Below are 11,721 nucleotides of genomic sequence, written 5' to 3'. Positions count from 1 at the left end.
GGTTAAATCACCCGGACCGGTGGACGCTGCGATGCTAACGGGACAGCAGCAGCTCGCCCTGTTGTTGTTGTTGTTGTTGCCACCCAGCCCTCCTCCTCCGACATCGCTTCAAGTCTCAGCACTTGGTGAATTAAAAAGCTTTTGCAACCAGCCTACAAGCTACTGTCACACGCCACGGTATGCATGCATGTGAAGAAAGGAAGGTGGAAATAGTGAACGGACAACGGAAAAATAACGACCTGGTCCGTCCGGCGTGCTTTGCCCCTCACGTTGTGGGATTTCTCCGCATGTGCACGCCGAATAGTAGCTCCGGGACACACGCATGCGCACTAACACCTCTCACATTGAAAACATGTAAACAGAAGACACTGCTGTGCATCTTAACCTGATGATGAATTTACATATATGTTTTATAATACTAGGACTAACCCAGCTATGAAACAATATGGAATAATTAGTTAATGACAATTCAAGATCAACTGTATTATTTTAGAGCCATTGTTTAAATCATGTTTTTGTGTTGTTATATTATTTGATTAAATATAGTCAGTTAGCTACTACAGGTATAAATAAAATTCCCTTGCTTTAGCTTGTCTAATAAACTACTAGCTAGCCTATAACAATATCATCAAGCTAACTGGTTTATTGGGTAGCGCCCCCAGGATTTCAGTCCATTATATAACGTGCAATGTAGTGATTTATAAGTTTATATAACTCAGTTATGGTCATTAATATGTTAAGTAAAGCTATCATTTTGTATTAAGCTTCATACATAGTATTTGTATAACTTTCATTGATGCTTTCAGTTCTACTTGCTGTGATAAAAGTGTCTTTAAAATGTTCTTCAAGGGCTACCGTACAGTGCGCAAAATAGTTGCTATGCAACCAGAACTGAGTCGTCTCTGTGCGTCTCATCGACTCAAAGAACTTTTGATAAAATGGCAACTCCTGTCGTTTCGCAGGTCGGTAGCGTAATTTTCATCTTTTTCTCTCATAGTTTTAGATAAAAGTGTTTGTGTACTAAGTACAACAATTGAAAAATTAATAATTTATTTAGGTTTTCAACAGGTGAAGTCTCTCGACACAGTAGTTAATTGTTAACAGTAACTAATGTTAAGCCGCTGGCAAACACTGCGTACTAAGCTAGTTAGCGTTAACTAGCGTTAATGTTGACAAAACAAAAGAAAAACAGAATATAAAGCGTTAACTATAAATATATTTAACATTAAAACTGTCTCGCGTTTTTCTATCAAGTTTTTGAAAAGAGAAAAACACAGACATTACGTAAACTACAGGTTTCAGGAGCTGAAACTGAAGATATGATTAAAATACTGTAGGTAGCAAAGCAAATCTGGATACACTTAATAGCTTTGCCAAGTACACCAAGCTAAATCAATAAGGGTAGCCTATTTTGCTTTTGAAAAAGCCTTGTGTTTCTTTCTTTATAGAATTATACATAAAAAATGAGACCAGACTTACTAAAACCATCCATCCATCTATTATCTATACCTGCTTATTCCTAATTAGGGTCACGGGGATTTTCTGGAGCCTATCCCAGCTCTCTTTGGGTGAAAGGCAGGGGTACACACTGGACAGGTCACCAGTCCATCACAGGGCCACATAGAGACGAAGAACCACACACACTCACACTCACTCCTGTGGGCAATTTAGAGTCACCAATCAACCTGACATATATGTTTTTGGACTGTGGGAGGAAACCAGAGTACACGGAGACAACCCACGCAGGCACGGGGAGAAATGCAAACTCCACACAGAAAGGTCCCTGATGGGCCCTTTTTGCTTTGAGGCAACAGTGCTAAACTTAATAAAACCTTCCCTGATAATTACTTGTCCTAACAGTTAAAGATTTATAAAAGATCATGTCCAGCATTGATTTTTAACCAACCTGCAATAACAGGCTTTGATTGATTTTCCCAATGGTGGATAACAATCCTTAAAGTATTTATAAAGCTTGGCAGTGTAAGTCCAATTTTCAGTCTGTATCTGCTGGTAGGACAGATCTTTCCTCTAATAAGGACAACCAGAGAGATTCTGGCAGTGGTATCTGCAAGCACACACCAGCAATTTTTCTGAGGAGAATGAATAGCTTCATAAAATCAATTAAAGCATGGGTAGGCACCCAAAATCTAGCCAAAAACAAGGCAAATGAATTTATATTAAATCCAGTCTTGTTGATCCCATTAAATGTTACATTTATCGTTAGTTAATTAATCTAATTAAAACATTCTTCTCTGTCTTGTTATGATGTTGTTTAGACCAAGAAACCCCCAACCTTTAGCTCTAAGGCTGTGAGGTCCAAGAAGAAAGTTGAAATAAGACCTGAAACAAAATCTGCCTCTGGTTCCACAAAGACACACACAGATGATCTTTTTGCCAAGGAAGAACAATACAAGTAAGGTGGTCTGGTCCTGTATCTGTTGGCTTTGATTCAGTAAGAATGAATTTATGCCTGTCAGAGTCAATATACCAACATTTAAAACTGGCTTTTCACTTCATCAAAGATGCCATATGGCTCTAAGTTTGTGGTGTTTAAACTGCTGTGTTCCCAACTCAAAAATATGGTACATTATTGTTGTATTTCATGCAGTCCTGTAGCACAAAATCAAAAAGTGAAAACCACCATATTTTGTTTGTTCTTCAGACTCCTAAATGCAGAGCTGGAAGCCAAAACAGCAGATCTGGTCAAACAGGCAGAACAACTGATGGTAAGTAAAGTTTATTTAATGTTTGCATTATTTACAGTAGTCGAAAAATAAGTTTTGCTTTTGATGAGTAAATCTGCCCATGTCAGTACAAAAATTTGGTGGGTGAATGGGTGGGTCTTGTTTTGTAAGTGAAACTGCTTTTTGGTGTTTATCATATTTTAGAGAGAACAGAGTGAAGTTCTGTCAAAACCCTTATCCACCCTCCTGCTCACAGATATTGAAGATGAAGAAGATTCAAGGTAATAAATCTTTAAGCCTGAGACTAGAGCGTAGAGAATGTCAAGAATGAATCAGGGCTTATGCTTATGCAAACAACATTTATTTCAGTGAAAAATAACCTATTTAACAAAAAATATCAATTTCTTGCTTACTAACTACCCACCTGTCTCTGTATATTTCTGTTTATTTATTTACAGGATAATAAAGCCTCAGCAGTGCACTGGACAGGAACCCAATTTGAAGGTATCAGTTCAAAATATTAAGTTAGCTAAGAATACAATTACAATTTACACTTAGTTTCTTCATGCTGCTTCTATTTGCTGTTCTTTTAACATTAGGTGACCAAAAATAGAGTCCCTTCTGCATCACACAGTAGAAAACAAGGAAAACAGACTCACTGTAAAACAGCGTGAGTTTGATTTTATATAATTACTAAATCCAAGCATTGATATTCATAAAAATAATGTGTTGGTTATGTTGGTAAAATTTATTCTCTAACACATTATACAAGGTGGCTAAATGTCTTCATCTTGATTTATTTCAGAACCTCAAAGGTGTCAGATGCAGGTGAGTTAGGAGCTGTAGAAGATTCCACAGATTTTTTCCTGGCAAAGACAATACGCAGCATGGAGGAGAAGATGAACAACACTGTCACCCATGAAAATGATGTGGATGATCATGACATGTGTAACACTGGAAACAATTTAGGATCAGGTAATTTGTTTGTAACATTGCATTGAATCAATCCAAGTTAGTAATATGTTAAAAATAATTAGTGCAAATATGTACACAAGATGTAATTTTTTCTTTAAACAAATCTACAGGTCTAAACAAATTTAGGTAGTTCATTGAAGAAATGTTTTCCCTGTTAGCTTTATAGACTGTTAGTATGTGATTTTTTTAAAGATATTTTACAATAATAAAGGGTTTGGTTACATGCATGTTATTTGTTACACTTTGTAACAAACAGTTTGTGAGTCAATGTGGGATCTGAGAGTTTGTCAGAAATTATCTGAATCCTTTGACAGTCCTAAATGAAATCTAAATGGGAGCTTTTGCTTAATTCATGGCGAGTTTGATATGTTTTTCATTTGTTTGGAGGGAATGGCTTAAAACCATATTTATTTGGATTATAAATCTGTTTTTATTGTTCTGTTTCATTAAGACATTTCAGATGCTCAAATACGAGTTCTCAAAGCAAAACTACGGATTATGCAAGAGGAACTAGATCAACTTTCATGTGAATATTATAAGAAGGTACTGTAAGTACCAGCTTCTAATACATTACTTAAAATTCAGACCTTATATAATTTAACATTATGCTTCTTTTGTTGCAGGATGATGAAAACGCTAAGCTTAAAGCCAAAATTAAGGAGATTGAGGAGGATCGAGTACGACTACAGAAGACCATTAGCATTCAACAAACACAGATTGAGAAGCACAGAGCTTTAGCAGATGAGTCTTCCAAAAAATGTGACGGTCTTCAATCGCAAGTGTCTGGTTTACACAAGGTTTGTGTCAATGGGAAAAAAAAGTGTGTGTGAGCCTTTTCAAATTTGACACAGAAATATCAAGCATGTCCAAATATTTCCTAATAAACTGTACAATGTGACACCACCCTCAATTGCACATATAAATGGATCCTGTGTGATTATTTCCTGACTGTGCTCTGTGTAGGAAATAGAGAATCTGAATAGATCCCACAAACAAGCATCAGCTAGCCACAGCACTGTGGAGGTTCGTCTGAACAGAGCTCTGGAGGAGGTGGAGAGGTTAAAGTCTCAGTTGCACAACATGAAACAGATGAACAAGGTAAGCATATTACAATACTGTCTGATTAAAACATTTTCCAGGTTCAAAAACTCTAGGTATTCATATGTGATGTGTCCTTGATTGAGCCAAATCAACAAAAATTGTTTTGGTTTTGTCCTTCTCTATATTACATCATGATTGTACCAAGCAACGCTTAGCAGAGACCAGGAACCAGAATTTTCCATTTTAACTTGATGTTATTTTGCATTTGATGAACCGAACACATTTTACATGCACTATTTAAAGAGCAGACTTTCATTGAATGAATAATCTATACAATGATGTATATTTAAAATGTTGTAAGATGACACAGATGTAAAAATTCTACAAAAAGAAACACACCGTGTATGTGTTTCTAAAGATACAAACTTGAAGAAGTCATCAAAATTTGGTGGCATTAAAACTTTATTTCATATCACTTTGAAGGCGTGTTTTTATAATGAACATTGTGAGTTAAATAAGGATGCGCTAACACCTTCAACGTAAAACGCTAATTCATCTTTCTAGTAAATAGAAACTCCCTACAAAGTGACACTGAAAACAGGGAGCTCAGTTTGATGATCCATAGCATAAACACTATGCTGTGACTTAAACACTACAACAAAAGCCTGTTCGGTCACATCAGAGGTATTGCAGCTGAATTTTAAACTTCACAGTGAACTTGAAAATATCTGTGCAGTACGTTATCTGAAGATGGCATCATAGGGAAGTTCTTAAAGCACCAGCATTTTAGCTGTGTAACTGTATCTGGTCTGCAACTTCTTATGTGCTTATGTAGTAAAAAGGTTCTTCTTTTCCACTAATTTCATCTTAAATTCACTTAAACAAGGACAAGATAAGTGAGGAACATCAGAGTAGAGAAAATCTACTGGCTGAAAACAAACTGCTGAAAAAACAGAAAGCAGAACTCATTGTGGGTTTCAAGAAACAGCTCAAACTGATCGACATTCTCAAAAGACAAAAGGTAAGTGTCTGTACAATGTATATGCTACTTTCAGTTTTCCATTGAAATCTTAACAGTTTTGTTTTTTGTGCAGATGCATTTTGAAGCTGCCAAGCTGCTGTCATTCACCGAGGACGAGTTCATGAAAGCTCTAGACTGGGGAACGTTATGAACAGAAGTTTTTAGATCTGCTGTCAAGTAAAAATGGGAGTTTGCAGTCTTTCAGAATTGATTGGTATGGCAATTTAAAAAGCTGAGTTTGAGTTCAGAGTGAATTTAGATTTAGATATTTGTTTCCAAATTATAATCACTGATTTAATCTGATTTCATTTTTTTTGAATGATTTTAATAAAGATCCTGTCAGCACTGTCCTTACAAAATGTTTATAATTTAGAAACATTTGTTACTAAATGCTAAAAAATGCTATCATGAATAATGGAATGAAGAAAAGAATGCTCTATACATTATTCAGAGTAACATTAAACTGCCCTCTAGTGGCATACTGGAAGAATAAACCTTAATCATTGCCGTCCCAGCCATCATCAGAGAAGATGTCAGCCTGACGTGATTTAAAGTTTTTTCTGAAGTCTTCATCAAAGTGCTCTAGGTCATCCTCACGGAGCAAGCCCTGAAAATAGATGCACTAATGGTCATACACTTGTTTGATCTACAACACAAAAAAATGATTTATCACTTATACACTGTACTGCCTCATACCTTAGGTAAGTATCCAATGAGTTTTGTTGCGTGACGTTTAAGAAGTTTCTGCCTCTCTTCTTCAATTATCTGTCTATGCAACGCCTCCCTCTCCTGCTCAATTGCTTTCTCTTTAGCCTCCAGCTCCTTAAAGAGAGAGATGAAATATTATCAAAGATGATTTACAGAAGACATTACAATAAAGAGATGATGCGCTGCAGGTGCACCATGTATGTCTTTTACCCACAATATTTTCCTAGAATGAGTCTTAATTTTTTGGTAAAATTTGTTGTGTTCACTGCTGCAAATTCTTTTCATAGTGCTGCAGTTTAATTAATATACTTTTGTCATGAATATGTTGCACATGAATCAAAATAATAAAACTCCCTCCTACCCATTGCCATCTACAGTGGAGTACTATCAGTACAACTACTGACAGTAAAACTAAGCCAATGACACCTTACCCCTTAGGGTCATGCAGACAGAAAGCATGATTCATACCATGTCAGCCTCACGCTGTCGTCTTCTCTCCTCTATCAGTTTTTCCACCTCACGTTTGTGCTCAAGTTGCTTCATGCGTCGTTTCTGGGCATTCATCTGCTCTATCCGATCATCCTCTGCAAACTTAGCCATCATAATTCTCCTGAAGGCCTCCTCTTCCTCTCTCTCTGCCTGCCGCTTCATCTCTTTGAAAGCCATCTGCTCCTGGCAGGTCTGCTGCATCATCAGCCTCTGTCTGATTTTCTTCTCCATCTCTTCCTGTTTTTTAAAAAACATTTTAAATGATATTAAGATAATTCAGGTACACTTCAAAGTCAAGTCACAGAGCACACTCATGAATTGCAATAGAAAAGCACAACAGTGAATAGTGCAGTAAAATTTGTGTAAATAAAGAGAACTCCTTATTTTCTTTCAGACTCATTGCTTTCTTCATAGACCAAATGATTAATTTAAAAAGTTATTAACAAATGAATTAATAATTACTACTCACAATCAATACTTACAGCCTTAACGTCCAATATATAAAAGATACATGTTTTTTGGACATCTGCTTTTCCATTACTGTAATCTCTTAAAAAGTGAGAGTAAAGGAATGGTCCTTACAATCTCCCTCTGCCGGTTAGCCTCCTCTTGTTCCTCTAAATAAAGTTCCTCACGGATTCGATCCATCTCTTCACGCTGCTGCCTCTCCTCTTCAATCTGTTTCGACAACTAAAGCAGAAAAGAGGTTAGTGACATTTGGTGTCAAATATCCAATTATATCCAACGACTGAATGGATGAGCATTAAAAAGAGAGTTCTCAACTATTTTATGAAGCTGCTCTTTTGCTTCTTCTCTCTCTCTGATCTTAGCCATTCTGCTCTCCTCCATGTGCTGCTGATGGCTTGCATACTCCATGATGCGTCTATTCTCTGCCTCCATTTTTTCCTGCTCCATGCGTCTCCACTCGTCCTGCTGTTTCTTGAATTGTTCAATGTGCTGCTGAGTGGCTCTGACCTTCTCCAGTTTCAGCTGCCTGTCCCTTTGATGAAGCATAATGTATGGGAGTTTTTTTGACTTTTTTTCTCTAATGTCAGAGTTGTGTGAAAAAAATCATATAGTGGCTCTAATCCTCTTCTGAGAGATGTATGCCCATACTGAACCAGTGAATTAAAAATATGTACAGTACTAGTTGCATGAATAAAATTTATGATTGAATATGTGTCACTTGAAAATCTATTTGAAGTCCATGGCAGTTTTGCAGTTTTTTTTTTTTAGCTATTACATGATTTGACTGAACATACTTTATCACATTCCTACATTCCTTGCCCCATGAATTCAATTCTGCTCATGCTAGCATCCTACCCCTTTTTTGTAAGAAAATATTCCTGTATACACTGTTCATGTTGAGAAATGTAAAATGTGGTCATGAAGAACTCACATCTGATCCTCTTCGTAAATCTTCCTGACAATCTCATCCACCAAGAGCTTCTCTTTGAGGAACTCCTCGTATGCCTCTTGTCTTTTGCGCTCCCTCTCCATGAGCTGCTGTTCCAGCTCTCTCTGATACTGCACTATTTCCTCCTGGCGCTTCTGCTCCAGCTTCTGCTTCTCAATATCTGCTCGCTCATATTCGCTCTTCATCTTGCGAGCAAAGTCTGCATCCTCACGCTAGTTTAAGAGAAAAGACAATATATTGTACATCCTGTAGTGTTCACCATAGAAAAAAATTCTTTTGTGTTTGGACTAAGTTAGGATGAAATCTGAACTAAAATGAAATTAAATGGTCTTCATTAATATATAGAACATGTCTTTCTCATCCATTATTAGGAATAATAATAAGATAAGATAAGTAAACCCTTATTTGTCCGTAAGTACTTAATCTTCTGATATCTACCTACAGATGATCCAACCTTTTCTCAAAAAATACACAGTGAGCAGAGGCAGTAACTTACAGTATTTTCTCTCTGCCACCTGGTGTCTATTATGCAAAGAAGACCATCTTATTTAAGGACATTTGGAATACGCCATGTTTAACAACCAGCAGTTCAGAAAACCATTGTTTCTGATAGCTGAATTCAATAAACAAAGGCAGTGCTCACCATTGTCTCAAACCTCATAGCTTCCTGCTCTGCAATCTGTGCAGCTCTTTCCTTGTTCAGATATGCAGACTTCAGTTTTGACTCCAATTCTCGAAGCTCCATGCTGGAAAGTATATAAATAATAGCCTCAAAGTACAGAGTATAGAGTATGTGAAGGCAATGAAGTATTTGTGTGTACCTGTTCTCTTTGATATATTGCCGCATTTTCTCTTCTGTTTGCTTTTCATAGTTAATGCGGGCCAGCTCTTTAGCCATTCTCTCCTCTTGTTCGAGTTGCTTTTTCCTGCTTATTTGCTCTTCCTCTGCCTGCATGTCAAATTGTATTATGCGTTTAAATTGCTGCAGATCATACCTTGATGATGCATTGTGTTGCATTGTAGACATGGTCAAATATGTTGCTTCTTTTTGCTGACGCTGACTGAGTGATACAATGTACCTGCATCTAAAAAATGGATTAACTCATAATTCAGTAAAACATTACAGCTGATACCAAGAGACATTCATCACACAAATATAGCAACCAGTGACAGAAAGTAGCAAAAACTACTTTGTTACTGTTCTTAAGTACATTTTTTACATATCTGTGCTTTACTTAAGTAGATTTCATTATGGCTACACTACACTACATCTAAAAGCAAATTTCTATACTTTCTACTTCACTACATTTCTAATCTAAGTTGTGTTACATGTTACAATCACGCTGCTTTGCACATTTCGCAATACAGACTTTTTTTCTTTCACTAAACCTATCAGCACAGGTAGGCCGTGCTCTAGTACTCCCATCCTCACGTGAGAACAGGGCACCTTTATCAGTGCACCTCCCAAGATGGCTGCTAGTCACCATTGGCCTTACTTAAAAGAGTATTTTGACATGTTAGGTTCCAAAAATGACTCGTGGAGACTGGCAAGCACAGCTACCAACCATGGATGTCCTTAAGTCATTTAAATACTTCAGTTTTAAGTTAAACACACCCCTACCAGTCTCAGCAGCTTGTGAAAGACTGTTCAGTACAGCAGGACAGATTTTTTTCACCAAAAAGAGCCAGGCTGGACTCAAAAAACGTTGAAAACCAACTGCTTCTGAAATTGAACAAAAGTTTCTGGCAGTTGTAAAACAGCTGAAGGGTACAGGGTGAGAGAAATGCAAAGAAGTGTGACCAGTTGAAGTTGATAATTGATAGAAATGTACTGTTCTAATGTTCACCATCTTATTAGGTAGACTGTCCAGTGTTTTGTCATCATGTGATTTGAAGATTGGTGACAAGTCCAACCTGAAATATATGTCATAAAATGCAAAGGCAAAGAGCTATGCCATCCACTAAAATAAGACCTGTTTAAGGAATTTAAACAGGAATTTGGGGTAACACTGTGCAGATAAGTCATTTCAAAATGGTAAATGGTTATTTATAGAAATTGGTTATTTCCTGTTATAATGTTAACTAATTACTGTATCTTGACTTTTGGAAACACATTTTGAATTAATTTTACATGCATATATACACAATACATTCCTTTAGTCTCTATGAGTGTAAAACTAAACAGTACATTTGTTCTAATTACTCAAAGGCAGAACTGAAATGTCAGATTGCCAACCAACCCTCCCTTAGCATGAAGAAACCAAATTTTCAAATGCTGTAGTGAAGGTCTGGCAAAAACAAAACTTTAGACATAATATACTGAAATGTCTGTTTTAGCAGCATTGCCTACTTCAGATGGTGTGTTTAATAAAACTTTTCAGCCAGATTGTTTTGTTTTCTGCCATCCAGAGTACAATGATTTAAATGTTTTTACAGTTTCATTGTTTTGTTTAAGGGTATTTCGGTTTGAAGGTACCATAAGAAAAATACTTAGTTTGAGCCATTTTATGGGGGAAACACATTCAGAAATACAATAACGTTTGATATTGTTTGATATTTGATGGTCGTTGATGTTCATAGAATGATCTGTAATCTTAAAAGAAATTTGAAAAATGATTTACATGTATTTAACAACAAACATAAAACAGTAATGTTATTGTTCCACAGTACTTACTTACTTTTACTTAAGAAGAAATGTGTGGTACTTCTACTTTTACTAGAGTACATTTTGTTTGTGCATTTGTACTTGTACTTAAGTAGAGTTTTTGAGTACTTCATCCATCACTTATAGCAAGTAAGCATAGTCCACTTTGGACATACATTGAACAGAGTTAGAGCTTGTCCAAGCCAGCCTACACACAGAGGACGTACCTGGAGCAGAGCGCTCTCCATTTGCCTCTCCCTGAGCTCCTCCTGCACCTGCCGCAGCTGCCTCCTCCTCTCGAAGCTCTCCTCGTTCCGCAGACTGGCCTGCAGCTGCCTCTCTCTGTCCACACGCCTAGCCTCCTGCTGCCTGTGCTGCTCCTGACTCCGGCGCTGGGACATTAAGTTCTGCTGCTGCATGTACGTCCATTTCCGACTCTGTCCCAGGCAGGGAGACGCGTGAAAACAGAGACATACACAGTGCTATGCTAACAGTGTGCTAACGGCTGTTTGTAACAGGCTAGCTGACTTTCGGTTCGGCAACGAGGATTTACCATGGTTGTGATGCTTTGCTTCAGTTCCCGCCGTTTTAACTTTATTGTTTTTGAATTTCTGGTTTGTAAACAACTTTGCGTGAAATGACCAGGCGTGATTTTTCGATGCAGAACGGTCCCGCGTTGCTAATCAGTCGAAGTTAACCTCTGTTGTCTTCGATTGTTTAGCGGCACGTTGTCCTGGCAACG

The 11,721-nt window shown here is 37.2% G+C and overlaps 2 protein-coding genes across 5 annotated transcripts; one reads left to right on the top strand and one right to left on the bottom strand.

Moving 5' to 3' along the window:
* The first annotated feature begins 1 nt into the window (after position 1).
* On the top strand, positions 2–5,929 carry tex9 (testis expressed 9). Of its 2 annotated transcripts, none has more exons than XM_026319988.1 (12): positions 2–125; positions 2,277–2,413; positions 2,663–2,726; positions 2,889–2,965; positions 3,143–3,188; positions 3,284–3,354; positions 3,490–3,659; positions 4,111–4,202; positions 4,283–4,456; positions 4,623–4,757; positions 5,587–5,721; positions 5,795–5,929. In XM_026319988.1, exons 3-12 carry the CDS (start codon positions 2,724–2,726, stop codon positions 5,870–5,872), a joined length of 981 nt encoding a protein of 326 aa, XP_026175773.1. In that variant the 5' UTR covers positions 2–125; positions 2,277–2,413; positions 2,663–2,723; the 3' UTR covers positions 5,873–5,929. The 2 variants fall into 2 exon arrangements, with proteins under 2 accessions (XP_026175773.1, XP_026175772.1); XM_026319987.1 differs by lacking the exon at positions 2–125 and adding an exon at positions 876–962.
* Positions 5,930–6,189: 260 nt separating this feature from the next.
* Positions 6,190–11,694, bottom strand: mns1 (meiosis-specific nuclear structural 1). 3 transcript variants are annotated; one of them, XM_026319983.2, is made up of 10 exons: positions 11,533–11,694; positions 11,207–11,416; positions 9,157–9,284; positions 8,979–9,081; positions 8,318–8,547; positions 7,702–7,918; positions 7,501–7,608; positions 6,898–7,155; positions 6,418–6,543; positions 6,190–6,328 (listed from the first exon to the last, which is right to left on the bottom strand). In XM_026319983.2, the coding sequence occupies exons 1-10, from the start codon at positions 11,533–11,535 to the stop codon at positions 6,218–6,220; spliced, it is 1,494 nt and encodes a 497-aa protein (XP_026175768.1). In that variant the 5' UTR covers positions 11,536–11,694; the 3' UTR covers positions 6,190–6,217. The 3 variants fall into 3 exon arrangements, with proteins under 3 accessions (XP_026175768.1, XP_026175767.1, XP_026175771.1); XM_026319982.2 differs by having other exon boundaries at positions 8,979–9,284; XM_026319986.2 differs by lacking the exon at positions 11,533–11,694 and adding an exon at positions 9,957–10,058 and having other exon boundaries at positions 8,979–9,284; positions 11,207–11,226.
* Between the last annotated feature and the right edge of the window lie 27 nt (positions 11,695–11,721).

Source organism: Mastacembelus armatus, chromosome 3, assembly GCF_900324485.2.
Source record: "Mastacembelus armatus chromosome 3, fMasArm1.2, whole genome shotgun sequence".
In the NCBI taxonomy this organism is placed as follows: domain Eukaryota; kingdom Metazoa; phylum Chordata; class Actinopteri; order Synbranchiformes; family Mastacembelidae; genus Mastacembelus; species Mastacembelus armatus.
This window is presented reverse-complemented; position numbering and strand designations above follow the sequence as displayed.

Coding starts and splice junctions, on each gene's coding strand:
- tex9 (XM_026319987.1), top strand. CDS start 939: ATGGCAACTCCTGTCGTTTCGCAG. Junction 3,355..3,489: donor CAGACTCACTGTAAAACAGC/GTGAGTTTGATT, acceptor GATTTATTTCAG/AACCTCAAAGGTGTCAGATG. Junction 4,758..5,586: donor ACATGAAACAGATGAACAAG/GTAAGCATATTA, acceptor CACTTAAACAAG/GACAAGATAAGTGAGGAACA.
- mns1 (XM_026319982.2), bottom strand. Junction 7,919..8,317: donor ATTTACGAAGAGGATCAGAT/GTGAGTTCTTCA, acceptor GCTTCATCAAAG/GGACAGGCAGCTGAAACTGG. Junction 7,156..7,500: donor CTAACCGGCAGAGGGAGATT/GTAAGGACCATT, acceptor TTTAAAAAACAG/GAAGAGATGGAGAAGAAAAT.